Below are 26,874 nucleotides of genomic sequence, written 5' to 3'. Positions count from 1 at the left end.
GTCCAAAACAGCAGTCCAAAGAAATAAGGTTAATAAGATTTAAAAAAAAATATAGCTGTTGTTATTCAGTGGCAGAAATGCTCAAGTCCTCTCATACACTAAATATTTTAGAGGATAAAGGGAAGAAAATAACCAAGGATTAAGAGAAAACATTTATTTTGCAAAAAGAAATTATTTTTCTTTAATAAAATTCGTATTTAGAGTATACAGTAAGTACTTATTGTTTGTTGTATAAATAAATCTCGCTTAGAAATTAACAAAAAAATAAAAATAATAATACATCATTTCATTCGAGACCAAAAAGACTCTCATTTTTTAACTTTTTCGATCTAGATTTATATAATATACATTGCGTCCAAACTACACGCGTCGCGTCTAACTCACCCTAAAAATATAATTATCTATGTCTATATGTACACCGCGAGCGTGTGTGTGTGTCTGTCTGTCTGTCTGTGTGTCGCTAGGCGTCCAGGTCGTCCTCGTGCTGGCTGGAGAAGTAGCTGACGAGACCTCCGAACTCGCCGCCCTCCTCCCGCGCGCCGGCCCCCGCCCCCGCCCCCGCCTCAGCCTCCGCCTCTACCTTGATGTGCTCCGGCGCCTTCAGAGGTTCCATCTTATTTACAGTTTCTATCCTCGAGAAGTCCGGCTTGGTGTCGGGCGGCGAGCTCGGCTGACTGTCCTCACCCTCCACCTCCTCCTCGGCGACTTTGGGTGATTCGTCTTTACGTATTTCTGGTGAGATGGGTGCGGGTGCGGGTGCTGGTGCGGGCTGCGGGGCTTGCGGGGGAGGTGTGGGTGCGGTGGGGCGCTGCTGCAGGTCGGCGTAGCGTGGTCCGGGCGGCGCGTGCGGGGCATGCAGCGGGGGCGCGGGGGGGTAGGGAGGTCGCGGCAGCCGCATGTGCTGCAGGAAGGGCTCCGGCTTGTCTGCGAGCGCGGGCAGGTACTGCGCCATGTTGGCGTGGATGCGCTGCAGCGGCGAGGGATGCTGCGGCCGCGCCTGCAGGTTCATCGCGGCGTCCGGGGGCTGCGCGGCAGGCGGAGCGTACGGCCCGTAGGGACCGTACTGCGGCGCGTAGGGCCCCAGGGGGTATCGCGGTCGCCTGTCCTTGTTGTCGGTGTGCTTGATCTTCGGATGATTCCGCAAGGGCTCCGGCGACGGGGGACGATGAGAGGGGGAACCCGGTGGGGTTCTGTATTCGGGTTCGGTTTTGACTTCGGCTTTGATTTGTATGGGCGGTTCGGCGGACACGGGAGGACTGGAGGAGGTCGCCGGAGTGAGGCTGGGCGGGTGTGGCGACTGGCCGGGGGAGGCGGTGCTCGCGGGGCGGGGGGCGCTGCCGGGTCGAGTCGCCACCGCGGCCTGATCGGGGATAGAGTTTGGTTGCAGTCCGGCGGCGGTAATTCCGGGAGGGCCGGGGGCGAAGGGGGGTCTGTGAACGGGTAGCGCCGTCGGCCCGATTGGACCGTGACCCTCCAGCCCTTGGGGTGCTAATCCGGGTGGTAGACTATGAGCCATTGCGCTCAAAGGACTCGGGCCCGGTCTGTGCGGGCTCGAGTCTTCGGGAGCTCGTGGACCGAGTGGATTAGCTCCGGGCGGTCCGTGACCCGGGGGACCGAGCATGCCCGGCGGTCCGTGAAGTCTAGATCCGAGAGGGCCGTGAGGGTTCGGACCTATAGAGCCGTTAGCACCGAGGCCTGGCGGACCGGGGACCGCGCCGTGCGGGTTTATGCTCGAATTGTGCGGTCCATGAAGACCACGAGGACCCATATGACCGGGACCCATCGGATGAGGTCCGGCATGAGGCATGTGAGGACGTGGACCTTGCATATTCGGTGGGATCGGTCCATGATTCGGACCGGGACCGGGCCCGTGGGAACCGAGCGATGCTCCCGGTGCCCCATGGGATGATACGGGCGAACCGTGTAAGTTTCCTGGAGCTCCCGGGGGTATTGCAGAGGAACCCGGATGGGGGTGGGGTCCGGCGGGACCGGAGCCGTAATGCAGAGGAGAGGAAACCGGTGGTCCATGAGGGCCGTGGTGAGGCGAAGAGCCGGGTGGACCGTGGTGCGGCGAGGAGACGGGTGGACCGTGATGAGGCGAGGAGCCGGGCGGGCCGTGGGCGCCGTGTGGGGGCGGCGGGACCTGGCGATGCTGTGTCGCGGGGGGGTGCATGCCGGGCGAGGGGGGATGGCCGGGGTAGGCGGGCGGCATGGCGCGCAGGTGCTGGTAGTATCCCTGCGGGTACTGAGCGCGGTTCATGCCGGGGTGAAGCTGGTACATCATGTTCTGAGAACGCGGCCCGTAGCCCGGCGAGCCGCCCGCACCGCCCGAATACATCATTGGACCCCTGGTAATAATTAACAATATTTTACTCATAGCACTTACACTCATTTTGATTTGATATCGTGTTGTTATGTTCGCGTGCGATGTGTAGTGAGGGGGGGGGATGACAGTACCTGTACTGGTGGTTGAGCATGTGTGGCATGCGTGTGATGAGGCTGGGCTCCTCCGGCGCCGGCTTGAACGGCTGCGGGGACCCCGCCACAGACAATGTGCCTGCAACACAAATATACATTATTCATAATGTTACGAGGAAAAGGCAAAAGCAAGAAGGTTTAATATAATTGTGTGAGATTGTCACCTTCTCTGGGCGGCGCCTGCTCGGGGCGGTGCATCAGCTGCATGCGGTCGTCGCCCATAGCAATGCCCCGCAGCTCCGCTCGCACCTACACATAACAATTAATGAGTAATACTATTAATGAACTTAAACAAGAGCTAAAAATGATTCATAGCTATATTTGTGTACCTGCAGCCGAGGTGTGGCGGGGAACCTCTCCCTGTAGTCGTGTGAGGCGTGGGGCGGGGGCGGGGCAGAGCCGGGTGGGGGTGGCCGCATGCCCCCCGGCCCCGCCCCCACTGGCACCGGCGGCATGTACTCCACCTTCTCCCTCTTCACTCGTCTGCTCTCCTGCAGGGCGAGACGCGCGAGTTTCTTCTCCTCTCGCTCTTTAGCCCGCTGCTCTTTTATCTTTTCCTTCTCTTCTTTCTTCTGTAAACGTTCCAAACGGCGCGCCTCCTTTTCCGCTTGCTTCGCCTCGCGCTCCTGTCGTTTTCTATCTCTTTCCACCTGAAGAATACAATGAGGTTACCATTCGAGAGATTACTATTTCTATTTTAATGTACTATTTGTATGTTACTTACTTGATTCGGTCTCATTGGCATTTCTCCAGTTTCTCTTAAATCTGTGGAAATAATCACATAAAAATTAAAAAAAAAAGTATGAAATGTTAGTAAATGAACATTGTTCAAGTCACAAATATGGATATTTTTTAAGGTGTACCTTTAATTTTAACGCCGACCAGTTTAGCAAGCGCATCATCGCTGGAGGGCGAGGACTTGCTGGCTCCGCCCCCTCCCCCTGCCCCGCCCACACCACCTCGCCCCCGCCCACCGCGTGGTCCTCTGCGAGTCACATCAAGCAATCATTTATATCTTGATTGATAAACATTTTCAAATGATTACAATTAATAGAACTATTGTAAATGTACCTGCTTCCTCGACCACCTCCCCGACCTCCCCGACCTCGCATAGTACGCGCCGCGAGGTCCGCTTGCTGAGCATCTGTCATATAACACATTTTTGATGACATTCACAACGCAAACGGTTGATAGAAACTGCTATCTTCAATACCTTATACCTCATTCTATGGCTTAAAGAGTACATTAATATTTACTCCAATATTATAATGTGATGATGAGCAGCAAGTCGGCACATACTGTAGTTACTCACCCAGCAGATGTTGGTGCAGCTGCTCCGTCTTCTCGCGTGTGACATGTTCGGGCAGCTTCTCCAGCGGCACCACTGCCGTCTTGGTGACGAGGTCGCAGAGGGCACGCCGGCGCTCCTCCTCCTCCGCGCCACCCTCGCCCTCCTCCCCTCCCTCTCCACGCGGCCTCTTGGCGCGCTCAGAGCCAGAGGAGGAGTTCTCCCACTCGTCTGTGACGCGGAACTCGTCAGAACTATCCGCCATGTGCTTGCCCGATGACTTGTGCATCTCCTGTGTATGTAAAATTACACAACAATCTATTTTTTTACATATATTACAAGGTGGCAAACGAGCAAGCTGCTACATGAATTCGCCGAAATGGCGAAGCGACCGCTGCCCATAGACATTCGCAATTGCAGATGAGTTGCCTACCCTCAATCGACGAAGGACGACGAATTTAACCTTCTTATGCATCTCCTCAATCAAATCCACCTCCCCTTCCCATCCTTTCTTTATAAGAAAAGGGTGGATAGGGAAATACTACTAAAATCAGTCCGTCATTATTTTTTCTTGACCTTAACACTATACAAATAAAACATCAATGTATTTCAACTTGTACTGACATCTTCAGACTCTGTGTTTGGCATCTCCGTGTAGTTGATCTTGCGTTGTCGTGTGCGATGTTTTGGTGACCAGTCATTAGGTCCAGGTCCGTCACTGAGGCCGCCATATGTAACTCTAGCGCGCACCACATTGCCAGCCGCATCATACTGTGTCAGCTTCGACCGACGACCATCACCTCGCTTGCGGGACTTCGGCCTGATGATACATTCATTAATACAAATTACTCTTATATACTAATTAAATCAATAAATGTATTAACATATCGTAGTTATTTAAAAAAAAAAACTTGTGAGCCGTCATGGGACGCCTGGCAGATGTGAAACATCGTGTGTTTACAAGTAATGTGCATAAAATATTAAATATTATAATTAAATAAATAATAATGATAATGATAATAATAATAATAACAATAATATATATATATATATATATATATATATGTATGTATACATATGTATACCTTAGTATAACGTGGCGACCCGTCGCCACGGCAAGCGTCGCCACGCCAACAATTCGATTTACAAGTGATCCTATAGATGTTTCACATCAAAAAATATGTGGATAATACAAGATAAGTGTTCCAGGACTATGTCAAATAAAAACCCGTAATATTATACCAATATTATAAATGCGAATGTTTAAATTGATGTATGTTTGTTTGTTATAAGGTATCTCCAGAACGGCTCAATGGATCTTGATTAAATTTGACATAAATGTATAGTCTGGAAGAACTTATAACCTACTAATTAAGATTTCTTAATTCCACGCGGACGGAGTCACATGCGACAGCTATATCACAATAAATATTGGATAACATTGTATTATTACTTTTTGGGCAATTCCTTAATATCAGCAGATTCACTGGAGCTGTCTTCGAAAACGCCTTTCTTCTTTTTCTTCACTTCAGGAGACGATTCTTCTAACTTTGTTCGTTCTGGGGAAAAAAACATCTTACTAATATTATAAATGCGAATGTTTGAAGGTTTCTCCAAAACAGCTCAAGGATCATGATAAAAATTGACACAAATGTAGAACATAGTCTGGAAGAACACATAGGCATAGTACATTTTTTTTCCGACATCTAGTATTTCATACACTTATATCAAATATGAAATTATGGAATATTTCATATTTATATAACATTCATAGTTACCTTTCTTATCATTTCTTCCCGGGCGTATGATCGGCAATGAGTCAGAAGATCTGGAATCTCGTTCAGCTGATGATGATATGTCTTCAGATGATGATTCCATGCTAGAAACAATCATAATATAAATGGCATATATATATATACTAGCTCTTACCCGCGACACCGTCCGCGCGGAATAAAAAAAAATGCACATAAGATAAAGTTCCTATGTCCGTCTTCTAGTTCTAAGCTACCTCCCCATCAATTTTTAGCTAAATCAGTTCGATCGATCTTGAGTTATAAATAGTGTAACTAACACGACTTTCTTTTATATATATAGATAGATAATATTTTCTTATAATAAATATTGGTACAAAGAACTTTAGTAGTCGATGAAAATAAATTACGACAATTCAATTAAAAATGTTAATTACGTAAAAACAAACAATTGCAAACTAAATGTTTCGAAATTAAAAATAAAAAGTATATTATGTAATGTGCCAGTAACACGTGTATTTATATAACAATATAACCTCTTTTGTCAATTCATAATTATGATGTTGACATCTTTTAGGACTCCATGCCGATTTTTGGCCTCAAACGACAAAAGGGATCTCGGTTTAATTTTTTTAATTTTTTTTTTATCTTTGTTACAAGCTAGTGCTAGCTACATAATAGCCATCTAAATTTTTGGGTACAATGTTTATATCTAAAACTTGTCTTGTGAATGCTGTGTGTATATTCTTCTGTTTTTATTGTCGTGAATTCTGTGTACGTCTGTCATCTGTAAGTTCCTCTATTTTTATTGTCTGTGTGTTATTTATATCTGTTCGTAATAAATAAATTAATTTCATTTATTACTTTTATTCACATTTTATATGCTTCAATACCAAAATAGTTGTATTTATATATCATATATATCATACAGAACTATCATCTCATAAGGAAAAGATATAAATAAAATAACTTTTATTTCAGACCAGTTACATCCATATAGTGTTAGTGCAAAAAAAAACAGCAGATCCTACGACTACGTTAGTAAAATAAGATAAATAGAATAGATAGATATATAACAGTGGTATTTCCCGTTGGGCCGTTCGACCAACCGATCAATCGGCCCAATGGGAATTTATTTTAATTCTATATACTCAATCAGTCCAATAGGAAAAAAATCTCATTGCATTGAGAAGTATGTCAATTGACTCAACGGGAAACACCTGTAACATTAATTTTTCAACAAAAAGATGAAAACATGTTTCACAGTGGAAACGCGAGGCAATATTTACCCAGTATCCTTGAAGTCTTCATCAGTCTCGTCGTCATCCTCGGAGGGTACGTCGAGGGAGTTCAGCTTGCGTGGCTTGCGACGCTGCTTCTTCTTCTGCTTCTTCTGGCTCCCCTCCCCTACCTCCCCAGCTTCACCCTGATAGTATTTTTAAAGAAGGAATGGAATCACTTCAGTTCATGTTAAATGATATAAAAAACTTAATTATAGAAGGTTTCAAATAAGAATGTGCAATCAACAATCGCTTGAAAAGTTCTTATTAAAAACTAGCTGTTGCCACCGACTTCGTCCACGCGGAATAAAAAAAAAACAGTCTAATATGTCACCTGGGATAGATTAGCTTTCCAACAGTGAAAGAATTTTTTGAAACCGTTTTATTAGTTTTAAAATTTTTCTCTATCTTACTAATATTATAAATGCGAATGTTTGGATAGATGGATGGATGTTTGTTTGAAGGTATCTCTAGAACGGCTGAATAGATCTTGATGAAATTTGGTATAAATGTAGAACATAGTCTGGAAAAACACATAAGCTACATATTAAGTTGTTTTTTAATCCAGCGCGGAGGGAGACGCGGGCGACAACTATATAAGTATAGAAAACAATTTTTTTTAAAAAGCCCGACTTTACCATATTTTGATTTGATATATAAAGTCACAATATTGCTCAGAGACAAGTACATTCGTAATTGAAATGTCTAAAAAGAAATGTTGAAAAACCTGATCCCTTGCTTCTCTCTCGGCTTTCATCTTCTCCTCCTCTGCCGCCTCTATAATGGTGGAGATGTCCTTTCCCCTGCCCTGGTTGCCTGCGCTCGTCGTAGGCTCTACGTATTCCTCCTGCGACCATTACAAATGTTGAAATAACAATTTGACTATTTTTTATGAGCTAAAGTATTGTTAAAATTGCAATGTACAGATGGCGCTGACATCGGTACAACAGTTTAAAGATATAAACAGGTTAATATATCAAAAAGTATTTTTATGGATAACTGTCTATCAAATTATTTATGTACTAACTTAACTAAGGACTCTAGAATAACGCAAAAAAAAATGTGAGCCGTCATGGGACGCCTGGCAGATGTGAAACATCGTGGGTGTACAAGTAATATGCATTAAATAATAATAATAATATTAAATATTATTAAAATAAAATATATATATAAATGTAAACCTCAGTATAGCGTGGCGACCCGTCGCCACACCGTACACTCTACTACACATAAAATATATATATATATATATATGTATATCTTATTATAGCGTGGCGACTCGTCACCACGGCAAGCGTCGCCACGCCAACAATTCGGTTTACAAGTGAGCCTATAGATGTTTTACATCAAATTATGACAGAATTAACAAGTTACTCATAAGCAAGGTATTCTATGAAACTTTCTGTATCATTAGTATGTATAAGTCTTTTCAAATATCTTGATGGTGCTTAACATCTTGCGAAGTCTTTGCAAAGGGTTTTCGCTAAGATATTTGAAGAAGAATCGCTACCTTGATGGCGGAGCTGATGAGACGGTCGTACTCCTGCGCACGATAGCTGACAGGCAGCTGGCGGCGCGCGCGCAGCCGGTACACCGCACCTGATGACGACGATGATGACCACTCGCTACCGCTGCCACTGCCATCTATAACAAACAATATATTTTTTATTCCTTAATACTGTAATAATACGTAGAGCGAAATAATCTGACCCGGACATAAGTCAAATTAAATTTTCATAGCTCACTAGCGCCCCTCTTGTCAATGTCAAATAATTGTCACAATATAACCAATACAAGTGTATCATAAAAAATAACTAGTTGCTAATTTATCTTTTGTTATACGCACATCTGACATATTCATAGAGATACATACACACACAAACAAACATACACAATACACACACACACAAAAAACGCACGCGCAGACACCCACACTAACTTGAATGCAAAAAAAAATCGAATTAAAAAAAAGAAAGTTGTTTCTTTTTTTTTTAAATTATAAATGATTGTTTTTTTCTTTCATTTTGTCACTAAATGTAAAATCAATTTAATGATAGGGGGAAGGAATTGTCCCCTGAAACACGGGGCTTTACCCTAGTTCAGGAACCAAGGCTTCCACATAATTATGTATATGAGTGTTACAATAAAGCTGTTATTATTATTATTTTATATATTTATCCTGTCTCTGTTTATGTTTGTCTGTCTGTGTTATAGTTTTTAATATCCTTGTACTGTGTGTTTACCTAATGTTGAGTACATTCCAACTGAACTCTGAATTTGTACCTAGATAAAGTTCACAACAACAAGAGCGGTAATCGAAATACGAGCAAATCACTGAATAGAACAAAATTTTATCTATGGATTTTTATGAACTTGAAAACTAATATAGATAATACTAACCAGATTTATCATCAGACTTGTGGTCGTCATGTTCCAACTTGTCGTGCTCCTGCTCAGTGTCGGAGTGCGGGTGCTCCGCGCGCCGTCTCTCGCGCTCCTCCTCCACACCAACCACCAGCTGGTCGTACTTCACCAGCTCCTCTTCCAGCGCCGATATTAATTTCTCCTGAAAATATTCACAAAATATTACATTTTATTTGCTACTTTGTGATTAACTTTTCAATAAATTTATTTGCATTAATCAGAATACAGTCAAAATCTGTTATAACGACATCGAAGGGACTACTCATATTGAGTCGTAAAAACCGATAGTTGTAACAACCGGTGACAGGTATTAATAGGAAAGATATGTAATAACATTCAGCCAGGACCTTTGATTTTGGTCAATTTAACCGGTATGTTGTTCTAAACGATGTCGCTATAAACGGTTTTGACTGTATTTATATAGGCACAGGGCTGGCGTTAGAGTAGGGCTCGTTTGGGTGACAGCCCAGGGTAGGACTGAAAGGGGATGCCCTAGGTCTGCAAACTGCAGATAGATAACAAATAATGCGTTATAAATTAGTTACGTGGTTGCATGGGGGGCAGAACCAGTCACCCTCAGGTACGAGCAGTAGTACAGGTGTGAGACAGCTGGCGTGGTAGCCGGCGTCGCAGCGGTCACACAGCAGGATCCACTCCGGCTGCTCACCACTGCCGCAACGCTTGCAGAATCCCTCATCCTTGCCTGTGCACACAGCATCTCAACACATTAATTATACTAGCTGTCGCCCGTGTCTTCGTCTGCGTGAAATTAAAAAAACAACTTAATAGACTATGTGTTCTTCCAAACTATGTTCTATATCAGTGTCAAATTCACCGAGATCCCTTAAGCCGTTTTGGAGATACGTATTAACATCCATCCATCTAAACACGACGTCACGATCTTTCAGCAATCCTTAAAACATTATAGAATTCAACAAAAAAAAAAAATATTTTGTTAAAAAATAATTACATAATTAATAAAAATACTGGTTTGATTTCTTAAAACGTTGCTGTACATTATTGTTTGAAATACTCTGTACTTGTTCTTCACGCATATATTCCATGAAATACCACACAGTTGTTATATTTCACAGGCTAACAAATCTCATTTGTCAAGAAATGTTACAATTAACTACAATATACAATTGTTGCAACATTCAGTATATTTATATTAACTTACCTTGTTGTAAGGTACGCGCTAATTTGAGAGGCTCTGTGGGCTCACCGCTCTCCAAGTCCGACTCTGGTGAGAACTCGTGATCCGATCTTGGAGCCTCCACTGGACAAAGGAACAGTTTCAATATTAATAATTACTGTAGGCACTAAATAATTATATTAGGTATGTTGTGTCACGACTTTTCGGACATTTTTGCAAAATGCAAAATCTTTTTGACATATCGATAAGTCCTTTATATAAGGGCCAAAGTAACACATTGATGATTTTTACTTTTTTTTATATTAAACGTAACCTCTTAGTTTATTAAACAATATGTATTAAACAAAATAAACATTTACACTCGTAAATATTTTGCTATTGTTGAAGTAAAAGAGCCTACGCGACCTATTTTTATATATGGTTGAAACTTTGTGAGCCTCTCCTGTAGTCAATTTGCACATTGGCCCTTATTCGTAGAAGCATTATCTTGTTAGTCTAGTGCAAAATTAAATATAAACGATTCATCATCAAAAACAAATCTTTTATTTTACTTTTAAATCAATCTTTATCATGAATAAAAACCAAAGGTAATTTGTTACAAACTTACATTCAGGTTCATCGTGATGTTCAAACAGAGGTTCGTCAGAGTCGGAGTCTGGCTCGGGGCCGGTGGAGTCTGAGCGCCAGGCGGCCGAACGCCGCGCCCGGGCTTCGCCCTCCGAGCTGCTGGCGCTCGCCTGCCACTCCTCCTCCTCCTCTTCCTTATTCTGATAGAAAAGTTAACACATAACTAGGCTGCAAATAAGAATGACTGTGATCTGGCAAAAATCGCTAATAAATTACAGATTTTAATAAAAGATTTTTTATTCTATAAGGTGGCAAACAAGCGGCCACTTAAATTCGCCAAAACAGCGACGCGAACACTGCCCTTTTTTTTTGCAATTACAGATGCGTTGCCTACTTTTAATCAACGAAGGAGGGAACGCACAGAAAGAGGATAACTTCTCTACCAAATCCACTTCCCCTTTCCATCATTTCCTTATAAGAAAGGGTGGGAAGGGAACATGAACTGAAATAAAGCCTCTCGCACGAACAAATTAGATTGGGTTAGTAATAAATATTACATATTTAAAAATATTTATTTAGTGACTTCATCTAATACTCTTCTAATTTACTAAAAAGGCAGACGTCAAATTCTATACAATGGCGGCCATTACGATAATAAACTTTTATCAGATATTTGTAAAAAAGTGTAAGAAATATTTAAGATTTTTAGCAGAATGTGCAGTTTGATATGAAATCTCTCCGAGTGTACAATATGATTAAATGTACATTTTTTTATTTGAAATGGATGTTAAATACAATTAACTTACTTTCTTCTTATGTATCATCTTGAGCTCCCTCAATGTAACCTCCTCGAGGTGCCTTCTGTCCGCTTCCTCTTTTATCTTCATCTGAGCAATCCGTCTAGATTGTCTCACAGGAGTGTCATTATCTGTCACATTTGTACTTGCTGCTGTTGTCTTCTCTTTTTCCTTCGCCTTAGGTTTCTTCTTTAATACTTTCTTTGCTGATTTTTTACCTTAAAAATACAATAGAAATGGTTTATTACATTGTTTCAAAATACTAGTTTTTGCCCGTGATTCCGTCCACGCTGAATTAAAAAAAACTAATTAAGTAGCTTATGTATTCTCCCGACTATGTTCTATATCTCTGCCAAATTTCATTGATACCTGTAAAGCTGTTTTAGAGATAAGTAAACATACATCCATCCATTAAATTGTTTAAACTTTCGTGAGACATCATAATTAATTAATTAAGAAACGGCTTAACTCACGTTTTGATCGTCCGGTCCATCTTCAGGGCGAGTGTCGCCCTGAAGATGGACCCCCGACGGGTCCGAAACTAGTCGGTGCCGCCACCGGACGATCAAACGTGAGTTAAGCCGTTTCTTAATTAATTAAATACATCCATCCATCCAAATATTAGTATGAGGACTATCGTCTATTATGAATGAATGTTGCCATTTAATAAAGTTATAATAGACTTTATTTTATTTAATTACCTAAACTATATAAAGTTTCATCTTCTGATTCACTGGAGCATTTTTCCATTATTTTAGCTTCAATTTTTTTTCTGAAAATAAAAAATACATTTGCCTTATAATGTCAAATATAAAAATCATAAAAAAATCTTAATTAGTAGCTTATGTGTTCTTCCAGGCTATGTTCTACAAGTGTCAAATTTCAGCTCGATCTATGCAGTCATTCTGTAGATATCTTCCAACAAACATCCATCCATCCATACATCCAAACATACACAATTATATTAGTAAGATGAATGTTTCTAGTACCTTGATTTAGTTACAATTTTTTTTGGTTTAAATTTTAATCTTTTCCCACTCTTGACTGGTTCTTCATCTTCACTATCACTTTGAGATTCAGATTTTGTTTTGTCGTCCATTGATTTATTCAGCAAACTTCTCTTTAGTGCTTTACTTGTCTTATTATCACTAACATCTATCTTATCACAATCCTTACTTACCTCACTAATTTGTATTTTGTTTTGAAGAAACTTTTTACCTTTTAATTTACCCTTACTTGCTTTTATTTTCTTTCTATTTGTTATTGAATGTTTGTCGTTTTCTGTATTACCGTCATTGTTTTCGATATTTTCAACGTTTTCGCTTTTGGAATGTGAGACATTATCTGACTCTGGTGTTGATTCTAAGCGTATCTTTTTGGGCGGTAAAGTATCCTCAACTTTAGTTTCTTCCCCTTCAACGTTTTCACTTTCTGCATTCTCTGATGCATTTCCATCATGATCTGATGATACGCTACTTTTTCTTTTTTCTATAATACTAGATTTACTATTCCTAGTATTTTCAGGTTCAGATATTGAGTTAACAATTCCTTTGTTATTCCTTAGTGTCCTCATTCCTTCCCTTTTTTTAACTTTCCTGATGATTTTTTTCGTTTTATTTTTACCTGAGCTTTCACAATCTGTACTTTTTTCGTGAACACTGCTATCTCTCCTTAATTCTCTTTGACTACTTGTGGCTATAGAGTTTGAACCATTTGATTTATCCAAATTTCGTACGCAATGTTTTTTAGAATCAGATTTTGATACATCTGAATTATCGTTTGATTGTTTTCTTAAAGACCTCTTTGTAACTGATGATAATCTACATTTTAATTTAGCACTTTTATTTAATTTTACCCTACTATTAGATTTCTGCACATTATTTTCATGCTCTCCATTTAAAACTTCCTCACTTGGATTGTCTACATCTGAATTTTCTTCCAATTCAGTGTTTTCTTCATGTTCTAACGCCTCAGGGTTGCCGGTATCATTGTCCCATCCCCAACCGTCACCATAAATAAACATTACTGGTTCAGATATCTCTTCACCAATAAAGTAGGAACTTTCGCAATCCTCTCCATTACCTTCCCCTTTTATAATCATAACAGGCTCCTCAATTTCTTCACCAATTTGTTCACCAACTTCTTGTTCTTCAGTTTCTTCTTTATCTGTTTCTTTTTCAGAAATATTTGACTCACATTTTTCTTCCTCCTTTTTACTATCAGTTTCATTGTTTATTGTCATATTGTCTTTTTTATCTTCAACTTTATCTACAGTATTTGTTGTAACATTACTTTCTTCAACTGTTTCCTTAACAATATCTTTTGGGGCATCATCTTTAGGGGGTTCTGGTTCTTCTTCTTTACTTGTAATATCATCTTTGCATTTCTCCACTTTGGTCTCATCACTTTCATTGCCAGATTCAGATTCAGGGCTTAAGAACTCTTCTTCATTTTCCTCAACTTCTGTTTTACTGATCTGAAAAACATAAAAAAAAAAAATCACTTTGTAGGAGAAATTTCGCCATTACGGGGACCTGCTAACAAATTTAAATAAAAAACATTCTATTTTTGTACCTTAATATAAATATATTACCTCATTATGAGTGGGAACATCAACACTGCTAGAATCTTCATTTGCTACTGGCTGACACACCTGCTCCCCACTTTTCAATTGACTTATAATTTTGACAAACTCTTCTCTATTGCTGAAAAATGAAACAATATTTAAAATGTACTGCATACCTTATTGCCTAACTGAAGTGGGTTTGTATTAACATCAATTCTGTTATAATAACCTGTAGTCCAAACCATTGACACTAATTTGGATGAGTGACATATTCAATTCATTTTTTTTTTGCCGAAATCAGTCTTATTGGCTATTTTAACTTACTAATTTTTTTTGTTAGATTTGAGCTTTAGTCAGTAAAAAATAAGTATAATTTATTCTAGATTCAAGATAGAAAATAAGATTTTAATAGCTAAATTATATGCTACTTAAAAAGTAATCTGTATTAGTATATTGTTACATACAGCATCAATCTTCCTTTAAAAGATAACATACTCATGATGACTTTGAATTATCTGATTATTCTACCCAGTTTATATGTATGTCCGACATTCAAAATACCGTTGAACCTGTATAAGAGAGAGTAAGGGACCGCAATATTTTTCTTTGGCTTGTAGAGGTTCCTTGCTTATTCAGATATCTCTCATTCAGGTTCAACAGAATTCTCATAAACACATTGACCCTTCCTATTTTTGACATCACAGTTGCATTTATTTTTAGTAACAAAAACTTAACAATACTCAATTTAAATATTATATTAAATTTCACTGCCAAAAAACTAGAACAAATATTGTTGTCTGTATTTTTTCAAAAATAATGAAAGGGACATCTCTTAAAACAAGTTCCACTGCAGTGGACTTCTCTGGTTATAGTTACCTAGCAATTAATTGCCATGTCTCCTCATCTTGATCTTCTTTGTACATGCACAGGTTGGCTTCATGGTCTATCTGCAGCCAGTAAACACAACCATATTTATCCCTGCCAATAGGATCTAATCTCAGCTCATTACTTGATAATGCATTGACAGCATTTTTAAACTTTGGATGACATGTAAACTGGTATTCGAGGAGTAACTGCAAATCAATAATTAACATTTGGGCAAAGTTTAAAAAATTAAATAATATCAAAGTACTAGTGTTGTAAATGCATGACAATAAAATAGCAAAATTCATGAATAGAAAGTAATTATGTTTATGGGTTATTACCAAAAGAAATGTCAAATAATTATGATGTTATTTTCCATTTAAAAAGTTTATCTAATCTAATTATCTATAAAAAATAAAACTTAATCGTTTTAATTACACATATGTAATAACAAACTTGTTTATATGAACTTCATTACCTTTAAAATTCTCAATTTAACCTGAGTGCTAGCTTTCTTGTAAGAAAATCTCTCAATTTCCCAGGCTTCCTGATGATATCTTTGTTGATGACAAAACTTTATGAGAGCCCTTTCCCAACGGTTAACTTGAATAGACTTGAGTGCTCTTCGTAACAACCTTACATGCAACTCCTTTAACGGATCCAACACTAAAACAAAAAACTTGCTTACATGTTTGTTTATATTTAACTCGATATTATGATATCCGCTCCATACCTTCTTGTGTATTCTCTATTAGTTCTTGCAATTTGGCTATCGTAGGTATCTCCAAACCGTACAGTTTACCGAAAACTTTCAAAAACGAGTAAATAACAGCAAAATTGGGATCAGTCGTACATGAAATTTCTCCATCAGACGCCATCGTCGACAATTATTATGCTCATTTACTAAACATCTCTGAATTATAGCAACTACCGGTACGAGATTGTCACACTTAAATCTATTGGAAATCTATAAAACATGTACATTATTCACGAAAATAGCTTCATCCTCAATTAAACTCAATGCTTCTATCCTTATTTTCTAAAATAATAAAATAAAACTCGATGACAGCCATCGCACCATAACTAATTTTTAAGTTTTTGAGGCATTATTTTTGTCAAAGGTATTTTATAAACACCAACGTAATAATTTTTTTAAAAGTGAATCTTTTATTTTGTTAGCAGTTGGTATTTTGTATAATTCCTGCGAATTATTATAGAGATCTGAAAAAATATGAAGGATTTCTTCAAAACATTTATGAATCCTAAAATAACATTTTTAATTTCCAATTTCCACAGTTAATAAGTTAACACTGACACTGCATCTGTCACACACGTAGCAGGAAAACCCCGAAGACCAGTGTGTGTGTTTGATTTCGTTTATTTGTTAATTGTGTGACTGCATTGTCTTTTATTATTAGAATATTACTCTTATACCAACCAATATGTCTTCAGTGTGTTGTGGAACCAAAAAACAGAAATTAAACAACTCGTACAGTAATAATGTTGAAAGACCTATAAATGGTTACCATGAGACTGTAGCAATTCCTGATATGTGTTACTTTTGTTTCGATGTTTTGTATTGTCAGCTGCATAGTATGGACCCACCACAAACTCCAAACTTTACTAATGAGGCCTAGTAAGTACCTATTACAATTATCTAAGTGATAAAAATGAGCTATACAAAAAAATAAGTTAGCATGTACTTTTTTAACAAAAAAACTTTTCTATTAGTATAGTTGGCTTTCTAACAAACTTTTCTAAAGAGTTTATGTCACGGATATACAAATTTTGTGTATGTGTTTCAGAATATACCTACTAATGTTAAGTATAATAATAGGTTAGTCAATTAAACAAAGGATGATTACTAACAATGAGACTTGGTTTTTACACAAGTGCTATATTATAGTATTATAATTCTTCAGAGAGAAATAACTGAATGTATAGTAACTGTTACTAATAATAATAGTTTATTTGAATAAAAAACCGTTATAATTAAAAAATATTATAAATACTATTACTAATATATTTATATTTTTTTAATAAACACTACATAGTCCTTTTATATTGGCAACAAATGAATTTAAATTTTTTAATCATATATATCAAATAAAACAACTGAGGAAGCTCTACACCTGTTATTATATAATAATAATAATAACTTTTATTTCAAGCCACAATACAATATCAAGTGGTATTTTTCATTTTGTGGTGAAATTAAAAGTGATTAAAAGAATTAAAAGCGAAGTGAAAAACACTTATGTATGTTATACAGCTGTTCATACATAGTGCATGGCATTGATCAAAGTACCAAATGTAAATAGGTGGCTCATTCAAGTATTTAAAATCATACATTAAAGCTTAATGCAGTAAGCTCTTGAAAGCTCTTAACATACTTCCATTTTAAGTGGTTTGACACTGATATTTTATATACTCTATAAAGATGACATAAAAATATTTTTAACTAGCTTTTACCCGCGACTCCGTCCGCGCGGAATAAAAAATAGAAAACGGGGTAAAAATTATTTTATGTCCTTTTCCTGGTTCTAAGCTACCTGCCCACCAATTTTCAGTCAAATCGATTCAGCCGTTCTTGAGTTATAAATAGTGTAACTAACACGAATTTCTTTTATATATAGAGATAATCATTAATTCTTAGATATTATTGAAAACATACTTAAATATATAAAAAAATCTAAGTCGGTATAAAATATCCTTATGTTTTATATTTGTAACGAAATCTTGCTTCCAGTCCTTTGTTCGTAACATGGAAAATTGGCAAGGAGCACCGTCTTCGGGGTTGCATTGGGACGTTTAATGCAATGCATTTACATTCGGGTGAGTGGACTCTGTGTGATTATAAATACAATATTTTGTACATAGATGTTCTTGGTCAATAGATAGTATATAATTAGAGCCTTTTGTAGTCAATACCAAAGTTTATATGTATTACAGAGGCCTTTATGTAGGAAAGAATATAATAAGTAAACTTGAATGGAAAGATGTTTGGTACAATATTGTAATATCAATAATTGTGTAATAACTCTAAATCTATTCACAAAAATATAGTTGTTAAGGTCTACTTTAAAAATTAGTCTAAAATCACATAAGTTTATTGTCATCCACATATCTAATAATGTCATAATTCATTGGTACAAATATAATATTTAGCTGTATTTACTCAACTAAATTATAAAAGGTAACAGCAGTTATTTTTTATGAATTACGGGGGAATATGAAGGTGACAGGAAAATAAGAGTATCAACAGGTTTTTCTGGGTGTCTTGGTCATTAGGATATGGATTCTCTCACAGTTGAATAGCGAACAGAAAGACAGTCGAACTGATGGTTTATGCCCGCAATTAATATTTAGAAATTGTTCTCTTCACCATGCATTATGTCTGGAAGAAGATTATAAGGTTTAAATTTGTGCAATGGCACCGTAAATACAGAGGAATACTGGCATTTTCCGGGTTCATAGTAATTCTTCAGTGTGAGATTGTAAGTGTTACATAACTTTAGCATTAGAACCTGAATAAGGTAAAATATTTTGATAAAGTTAAGCTTTCACAGACTCTTCAATACAGCATTTCCTGATTTTTTTTATTAATAGCAAAAAGTCATATTTTTAATTATTGTTTTTTACAGATATCATAAAAAAATTAAGATTTTCCATTTTACAATACTGACCTTATGTCCTCTTGATATTGATACAATCCAAAAATATGGCTTTTGTTTATTATTGATGAGAAAATTTGCACATTCTCTCTAATAAATTCGGACGTGGTTGGTACGCAGCCAAGACGTAACTATATATTATTTGTACCTTGTTAAACTTTTAAGAAATAAAACGTCTACCCGAAGCTTAGAATTAGAAAAGCTCTTGCGATTTTTTATTTAAATTTTAACGAATTCTGGTAATAATAGTTTGTACTTTATAAAGAACTAAACGTGATAATTTTCATAAGTATTGATTTTACGCATGACTGGCCGAAAATTCGCAAACTTCAGACAAGGTCGCGGTTAGTCGATCATAAAATAATTAAGCCGGTCTCAGCTGTTAGTCACTGGCAGTTCGTTTGGACCTAGCGGTTGTCTTTTTTATTTGAAAAAAAGCCCTTTTTAGTAATAATTTACTAAAGTAATCTTTATAAGGAAATATTTAATACTATAGTGCTTTTAACCAATTTATACGAATACTAGAGTCTATTTGATAGTTTGTATATAAAAATGGGGCAAATCAACCAGTTTGATAACTTAGGAACCGCGACAGGCGTGTTTGTATGAATAAAATAGAAACGTAATGTTTTATTTAAACTCCTTAGAAAATAACGTAAGATGTTCAACTTAACTTTGTATGATGTAATTTGAGACGCATTTTTAATACGTTCTTTTACACACGCGCACACTAACACCAACATCCAAACTAACTTTGACTCAATGCTTCAACTAATCAAATCAAAAACTAATTAAATATTATTAAAAATCCTCCCCAGGTCTTCGGGAGTACGCCATAACTAGTGCGTTAAAGGACTCGCGCTTCTCACCCATCACGCGGGAGGAGGTGCCGCGGTTGTCGGTGTCAGTGTCCATCCTGCAGCACTTCGAGGAGGCCGAGCACTACCTGGACTGGAAGCTAGGCAAGCACGGCATCCGCATCGAGTTTGTGAGCGAGCGCGGCACAAAGCGCACAGCCACATACCTACCTCAAGTTGCCACAGAGCAAGGTATGGGAACCTCCACATCCCATATTGTTTTATGGAACATGTCAAATGATATCAGTTATAAGTACAAATAGCATATAAAATTTATGTAAATAATTCCAGGTTGGGACCAAATACAAACGATCGACTCGCTCCTAAGAAAGGGGGGTTACAAGGCGGCGATCACTGCCGACCTGCGGCGCAGCATCAAGCTGACGAGATACCAGTCGGAGGAAGTGTCCGCCTCTTACGGTGATTACGTCAGCCAGCGCTGCTAGCACCCCGCCACCGGGGGGCGCTCCTACCCCTCGCCCCGCACAGACGAGCAATCGTTTACAACTGCGAGTGCAAATTACAAATATTGTGTTAATAATTTAGTATCTAAGTGTACTACATGTGTCGATCAGACGGGCCGATGTGAACACAGCGCGGTCAAAAGTACAAGAAGTCAGAATTATGCTCAAAGTGGTTCCGGCATCGACGGGAGCGGCTTGTGTTTTGTCAATATCATGTAATATTAAGCTAATATCACTGCCAACGACATTCCTTTAAGGAAGATTCGAGGTGCCATCGAACTGATTCACTGCAGTCTCCAGGGGTATGTTATTGTTTCTCTTAAACAGACGTCTGCCTTTGTCCACGCGATTATCGACTTTAAGTATTCGCAATAAAGCATCAATATTTCTCAGTGCATTTGCAGTTTTGTTATATTTGTGTACGTCAGTGGCGAATTTGTTTTGATTATATGTTCACCCGTGTGAATCATTATACTTAAAATAAGAAATTATGTTTCGAAGAACACAATAAATCAAATGCTTCTGTTATTTTAATTGTGAATTGTATGGTTCCAAAGGCAGTTGTTCCGTTTCTGTTGAAATGAAATTTGAGGTATTTCTCCATCCATTTACTCAATTGAACAGAGTTTATTAATAATAGTAAATTTATTTCTATTTAAATTCCTGGTTGTAGAGTAAAGAGATGTCTTTTATGCCAGAGAATTTTTTTTAGGTTCTGTTAAATATAATATATTTGAAGACATTGGCACGGATTTATTTTTATTAAAGGAAATTTTTAAAAGAATTTGTAGCTTTCTAATTTTGACGTGAATTCACTTTGATCAGAGTTTTGACTTTCTTTTTTTATTGTTCTATATTGTAATGTGCGTATCACAACTAAATGTTTAAGTTTAATGGAATAACTAGCATGTAACTTTTCATTTTTTTAATGGGATAAATATCTACGATAATTATATTGTTCCTTTATGTATGTTATTCATTCATCATCAGCTCACTATACGTCCCCACTGAGGGGCTCGGAACCTACCCCAAGTTAGGGGTGACTAGACCATAGTCAACCACGCTGTAACAGTGCGGGTTGACTTTCCTTCACCGTAAGAACGTCGGATAAATGTACATATGTTAATCGAAAAACACATTGATACATGGCGGGATTCGAACCCAGGACCTGCAGATTGCAAGTCAAGTGCTTAACCCCTGAGCCACCGACGCTCTCTGTATGCTGTATGTGATTAACTCCGTTTAATTTTATGTACGTATTTAAATAAATGTAAGCAGAAATTTATATTTGTTAAATTTTAATGATCAAAAAAATGTAAATCTTTATATTGGTCTGACATAAATTATTCAATTTATGTGCTAATCCATATTTTTTTATTTTTTAATGAAAAAGACAACAAAATTCGGTATATTTCTATCGTCATATATACAAGTAAGGTTTGTGATACGCACATAAAATGCAAAATAGATAGACTGCTATAGAATTTTCAAGCAGCTTTTTTTTAAATTGTGTTAATTCTGCTTGTTTTAAATATTTTTAAAATATCAAAAAGAATAGTGTGAAGAAATAATTTTCAGCATTATAATAGTATGTATAGGCATGCTAAAATAAAGAATACAAGCATTCTGTTAAAGAATACATTTATGCTAAAAAAGTAAATCTTGATAGATGTGGTTGAGTTGAAAACTTCAATTGTAATGAGTATTCTTAACAAATGGCATGTTTATATGTACTTTTATCATATTTTGTTTACTTGGGCGGATTTAGTTTAATATTATTTTGCAAATAAACTTTGTGCACAACCACTGCACTGTACAGGGTGATCTTTTATCATGTACCATAATAATAATTTAAAAAAATTGAACTTTTTTAACATGTTTTCATATAATTTAAGAATATAATTAGATCTTTAGGATTTTTTTCAAAAAAAGAATTCACTCAAGGCATAGATTATTAATAGATAATAAAGAATTGGTTAGTGAAAAAGATTAGTTTTTTTTTTCTGGTATATGGTATTCAGACCAAAGGACCTGTAATGTTGGTGTCCTAGTTTCAAAATAGCAGATCTTTTTCATAGTACTTATTCTTGTGATAACAATAATTGTTCGTGTAGAAGTAATTACGTAAGCTATAGAATTTAAAGGAAAATAATTTAAAAAAAAATGAAATAATCCTAAAAAGCCGAAAAAAAATCCTTCCTTATTATAGATAAGTCTGTCTTGTTTGATTAAAAAGCCTTTTAGCATTAATTGTGGGGAACATGATTTTTTTTATGCATAACAATTTAATATTTAATGTCACATTTATAAAGTTCTGCTATATTGAATTATAATATCATATGCCCTATTAGAGAGCTAGGTTTTTTTAAATTAAAATCTAGATATATTCAAGTGATTTTATATGTGTATGGAGGAAAAGACCGGTCGGCGGTTTGTTAATGACGATAATTATCTTTAGATCAGTACTAGATCAGAGGTTGTCAACTTTTTACTTTTTTTTAATATCTGACTAGTCTCAAAGTACTAACTCTATTATGGTAAAAATTGTTTAACACATCAGTATGTAAAGCTCATAAAATTTGGAATGACCACTAATGTAAGGCAGGTTGACCACCTCTGCATTAGAATATGTAATAATGAAATGAAAAAACTAGTAATTTAAATAAAAATTACGTTTTTTTTAAATTAAACCCTCCTTTGAGAAAAATCTTAAGCATTAATAACCTACAAATTTATTTTAATTACAATAAATATAACATAGTGAAGTAAAAAATTGTTGTGTGCGTTTTCTTTTAATATCTTGTTATTAATTTATAAAAAGATCAGTGCGGGGGGACTTATTACAATAAATAGAATTACTACTCTAGGAGTTTCTCAAATAGTTTATTTGCCTTTTACATGTCTTTAAATGTTTATTCAAAGAATATGTTCTAATATTTTGACATTAAAACCAATATAAAAAAAAAGTCTAAGTAGAGCCATACTTTTATTGATAGGTGCTAACTTTGTCCTTTAAAAAATACATAAACAATCAAAATTTATTTAATTTTTACCAAAAATATTTGCAAATCTCTCTCCTCTAATACTAAAGGGTCTGGAACATGAGTTGAATTATTAAACTTTTTACTGGACATAAAATTTAATAAAATTAATGAAAAACTAATTGCATGGAATAATGCAGTTTGATCTCGATGCACAATCTAATTAGTCATAAATTTAATAATAAAAAAAATATCGCTGTGACGCAATTTTAAAAACAAAACCGACGATGCAAAAAACATATTGCTTTTTAATTCAGTTATGTTTTTTTTTGTGAAAATATTCTATATTGCAACATAATATATAATCTATCTATCTTTCTCATGGTCATCTCTCATTTAAATTTTAACCGAGCTGTTACTTCGCAATTTGCACTTATTAACTACCGTTTTGAAGTTTATTGTATTTGATGAGAAGTGAAGCACAGTTGGTATTGGAAAATTGTTCAGGCTTCTGAAATCTCGATAATATTGCACTAAGAAATGTGTCTTTAGATTTAAGGGCGCGGTTTTGCATGTGTTCAAAACTTATTAGTTAAATATACTTCATATGATTATAGTTGTGTGTATTAGTTGTCCATTTTTTTTTTGTAATTCGTAAATAAAAATAAAAGAACTAATAATATAGGTTATACTAAATACTTATGTGTTTTATTTTTGTAATATCCAAAAGCAAAAAAGTAAGTTTTATGTATTAATGGCATATACTGTCTTGTTTAAAGGTAAGGTATAAATAAATAAATAAATTTTAAAACTATATCTATTTACATTTATAACGTTATGTATAACAGTTATAACTGAACATACTAGACCATTCCGTTTTCTTCCATGACCTTTTTTTCAATTTCCATTAGTTTTCTCTTTAGTGTAAATGTATTCCTCATTTCGTAATAAGTTAAGATTGATGAGGCTATCATTTGTATTGCTATCATGTATGTTAAAGTTGCATTGAAGGGTCTAGTTTTGATCCTCAAAAAGTTAAATATGGCTTTTGGGCCTTCAATGAGGTCTGGCACTCGGTAGGTGCCATATCGACTGGCAAGCTGGAATAAAATTTTACATAACTATTATCTCAAACTTTAGCTGGGTTGACTGCTGCACAGTCATTATGTGTTCTCCTTACTGTCGATTTACTTTCAGAAATCCACACCAAGGTAAGACGTTATTACTTTTTTAATATACAACTCACCATAAGAGCGCATGTTGGTGCAAGCAGCAATGGATATGCGGTTCCCAGTGCTACTTGTGTCACACCAGATCGAACCTCGTAACATATTGGACATGCATCTAACTTCATTAGTAACATATCTGTTGATATTATCTGTGTGAACAAATATGTTGGTTAAAATATTTTCATTTTGGCAGCATTGGTTAAAACAACATATCTATTAAGGCAACTAAACCCACAGATACCCAAAAACTTCTTATAAAAAATACAATATTGATTACTAAAACTTGATTATTATAACTGAGTTTTGTCAGTACCTTTGGTGTCATAACCCATTTTGGCTGTACTTGATAAAAAATATAATAATCATGAAATAAAAATCTCATTTTATTAGAGCTCATTACATACATGCCTGTGGAATAAAGCTGTGAGTACTCCTGGCATAACGGTTATAGGTATCACTGATGCAAAATATCCATAAGTACCAAGCTTCAGCTTATGTCGGAAATGGTTATTTATTAAGAGACCACACACGCCGTTTATTGCTCCAAGAATAGCCGGTGAGTATCTAAGCGCCCATCTGTAAACCAATACATGTTTTATTTACATCACTTTAGTAATAGTTTCAACTACAAAACGACAGCGCTTACATTTTAATTGTATGTTTTGTGTTAAATCATTTTACATCTTAGCCTGGATAATAAGTCACTTGTAAACACATTCTTTTTCCAGTTTCTTGCAGAATTGATGATTTGACAATTTTATTTCTAATAATTCAATAGTTATACAAAAAAAACCTTAGTTAATATACTTACGTATCTGAAAAAGTTTTCCAATTGCTTACTATATCCCAAATATACGTAGTAGCTTCAATTTCGGTTAGAACAACTGCATCTTCTGGAATATCCTTCGATTTTATTAAAGCCATTTTGGTATTTTACTGTCCGCTAAGATGTATCGGATTATATAGGTTAAAGGCAGTACCACAATTTCATATTAATGTATATTAATGAAAGATTACCGCATAGAACAACATAACCTCAATTTACTTATGTTGTCAGTTGTCGATATCAATTGTCAACTTTCATACTTTACGTAACATTGACATTATTGTCAATATTGCCATGTGTATACCGCACATTTTTTTAAAACAATTTTGAACATTTTGCAGTTTATAAATTGTATAGGAATTTCTTTGTGCGATTATAATATCGTTTGTTTCTAAAATATTTGGAAACGTAAATTACAATTAGTTACATCGACTTTTAAAAATTAATTTTTCACATTTAGGGTGGATTACACAGTGATGGCCCACTTAAAGGATGGCATGGCACTGTATTCCTTAATTAGTGCAAAGGAGAAAAATTGTGATGTGAATGAACTGGTGAGCTTAACTTTGTCGTACTATATTTATTTCTTGTTTTGTGTTTAAAAACAAAATAAAACACATACAACTTATAATTAAAATTATTTATTATCCTTCATCATATTTCTAGCATACTAAACGTAATAAGTGTATAATAATAAATAATTGAATAGTAATTTAGTTTTGAAATATTTTAGCAATATACATAATAATAACTTGATAATAAGTTTAATTAATTAACTAAACTAGACATGCAAAGTAGGCAAATTTATTGTTTTAGTTCCATAGTGAGTGGTTTAATGAATCTATTTCTTTGGTTCAACAAGTCACCCCAATGAAACAGAAAAACATTATTTAAATAAAAGCAGAAAAGTTAATAATAAAAACATTACCTAGCGGCTTTTCAAATAAGTGACCATAATCTCTTATTTTACAATCTTTGGCGATCTATAACAATATACGAGAATAAATATTTCAAATAGCCTAGCTATTAAATGCAATGAAGAATATTACTTTGTTTTAATCCATAGTATATCATTCAAGACACAAAAACAATCATGTCATATGATTTTAAAACATTTAACTAACTTCGAACGATTTAGAAGATTACATAAAAATCGATATATTTTCAAGAAAAGCTGCGTTTACTTCAAAATAACTTTCATACTCCATAAATGTATCATTCCAACTTTGAGCACAGCTTTTAAAATTACTATTTTAGTGTTAATTGTTCGACTTTCATATATTTAACTTTAATAAAAGCGTATAGGAAATCTGGTCTGTTATATAATGTTTGTTTGTTTAAACACCTTATTATCTAAGAGGAGAAAGCTGTCGCGTCTATTCGTATGCTCGCTAAGTTATTATCAACTAAAGCCAAACGAACAAATATTAGTGCTGCGCTCATAGCTGGAAATGAAATTTATCAATCTTTATTAGATGGTAAAAGATAGTAAGTTCTTGCTACCCAACGGTTCATGTACTTATGAATTAACATAAACAATTAGACATACATTATTTTCTTAACTATGTTTGACCTAGAATACATATTTTGATATTGTTAATAATTTAATTAAATTTAAAAAAGTTGTCTTGTTATCAACATGTAAAAACATTAAACAACTTTACATTTTAAT

General features: G+C 36.0%; 3 protein-coding genes across 3 annotated transcripts; 1 reads left to right on the top strand and 2 right to left on the bottom strand.

The window, feature by feature from the left end:
* Positions 1 to 200: 200 nt before the first annotated feature.
* LOC106715951 (remodeling and spacing factor 1) lies at positions 201 to 16,242 on the bottom strand. The gene is made up of 25 exons (XM_045678778.1): positions 15,905 to 16,242; positions 15,650 to 15,837; positions 15,184 to 15,380; positions 14,335 to 14,446; positions 12,731 to 14,217; positions 12,443 to 12,513; positions 11,751 to 11,959; positions 10,985 to 11,144; positions 10,402 to 10,500; positions 9,767 to 9,924; positions 9,198 to 9,363; positions 8,308 to 8,441; positions 7,525 to 7,644; positions 6,807 to 6,943; positions 5,545 to 5,645; positions 5,220 to 5,325; positions 4,391 to 4,586; positions 3,791 to 4,058; positions 3,550 to 3,622; positions 3,342 to 3,463; positions 3,203 to 3,243; positions 2,808 to 3,128; positions 2,643 to 2,727; positions 2,458 to 2,557; positions 201 to 2,348 (listed from the first exon to the last, which is right to left on the bottom strand). Exons 1-25 carry the CDS (start codon positions 16,047 to 16,049, stop codon positions 461 to 463), a joined length of 6,684 nt encoding a protein of 2,227 aa, XP_045534734.1. The 5' UTR covers positions 16,050 to 16,242; the 3' UTR covers positions 201 to 460.
* Positions 16,243 to 16,503: 261 nt separating this feature from the next.
* Positions 16,504 to 20,908, top strand: LOC106715956 (uncharacterized protein CG5902). Its single transcript, XM_014509366.2, has 4 exons — positions 16,504 to 16,807; positions 17,921 to 18,006; positions 19,664 to 19,894; positions 19,994 to 20,908. The coding sequence occupies exons 1-4, from the start codon at positions 16,614 to 16,616 to the stop codon at positions 20,146 to 20,148; spliced, it is 666 nt and encodes a 221-aa protein (XP_014364852.2). The 5' UTR covers positions 16,504 to 16,613; the 3' UTR covers positions 20,149 to 20,908.
* A 3,102-nt stretch (positions 20,909 to 24,010) lies between these two features.
* Positions 24,011 to 25,443, bottom strand: LOC106715959. The gene is made up of 4 exons (XM_014509369.2): positions 25,188 to 25,443; positions 24,781 to 24,952; positions 24,394 to 24,525; positions 24,011 to 24,247 (listed from the first exon to the last, which is right to left on the bottom strand). Exons 1-4 carry the CDS (start codon positions 25,298 to 25,300, stop codon positions 24,011 to 24,013), a joined length of 654 nt encoding a protein of 217 aa, XP_014364855.2. The 5' UTR covers positions 25,301 to 25,443.
* Between the last annotated feature and the right edge of the window lie 1,431 nt (positions 25,444 to 26,874).

The sequence above is a fragment of the Papilio machaon genome, chromosome 7, assembly GCF_912999745.1.
Source record: "Papilio machaon chromosome 7, ilPapMach1.1, whole genome shotgun sequence".
Lineage (NCBI taxonomy): Eukaryota > Metazoa > Arthropoda > Insecta > Lepidoptera > Papilionidae > Papilio > Papilio machaon.
Note: the sequence above shows the minus strand (reverse complement) of the source record. Positions and strands in the feature narration are given on the sequence as shown.

Bases quoted from the DNA above. Each gene is read 5' to 3' on its own strand.
- LOC106715951 (XM_045678778.1), bottom strand. From the start codon at position 16,049: ATGGCGTCTGATGGAGAAATTTCATGTACGACTGATCCCAATTTTGCT. The intron at 14,218-14,334 runs GTAATATATTTA...TATGTTTTTCAG, and splicing joins ATGTTCCCACTCATAATGAG to ATCAGTAAAACAGAAGTTGA. The intron at 8,442-9,197 runs GTTAGTATTATC...TGTTTGTTATAG, and splicing joins CAAGTCTGATGATAAATCTG to ATGGCAGTGGCAGCGGTAGC.
- LOC106715956 (XM_014509366.2), top strand. From the start codon at position 16,614: ATGTCTTCAGTGTGTTGTGGAACCAAAAAACAGAAATTAAACAACTCG. The intron at 16,808-17,920 runs GTAAGTACCTAT...TCTTGCTTCCAG, and splicing joins AACTTTACTAATGAGGCCTA to TCCTTTGTTCGTAACATGGA. The intron at 18,007-19,663 runs GTGAGTGGACTC...AATCCTCCCCAG, and splicing joins TGCAATGCATTTACATTCGG to GTCTTCGGGAGTACGCCATA.
- LOC106715959 (XM_014509369.2), bottom strand. From the start codon at position 25,300: ATGGCTTTAATAAAATCGAAGGATATTCCAGAAGATGCAGTTGTTCTA. The intron at 24,953-25,187 runs GTAAGTATATTA...ATTGGTTTACAG, and splicing joins TGGAAAACTTTTTCAGATAC to ATGGGCGCTTAGATACTCAC. The intron at 24,248-24,393 runs GTGAGTTGTATA...ATTTTATTCCAG, and splicing joins CACCAACATGCGCTCTTATG to CTTGCCAGTCGATATGGCAC.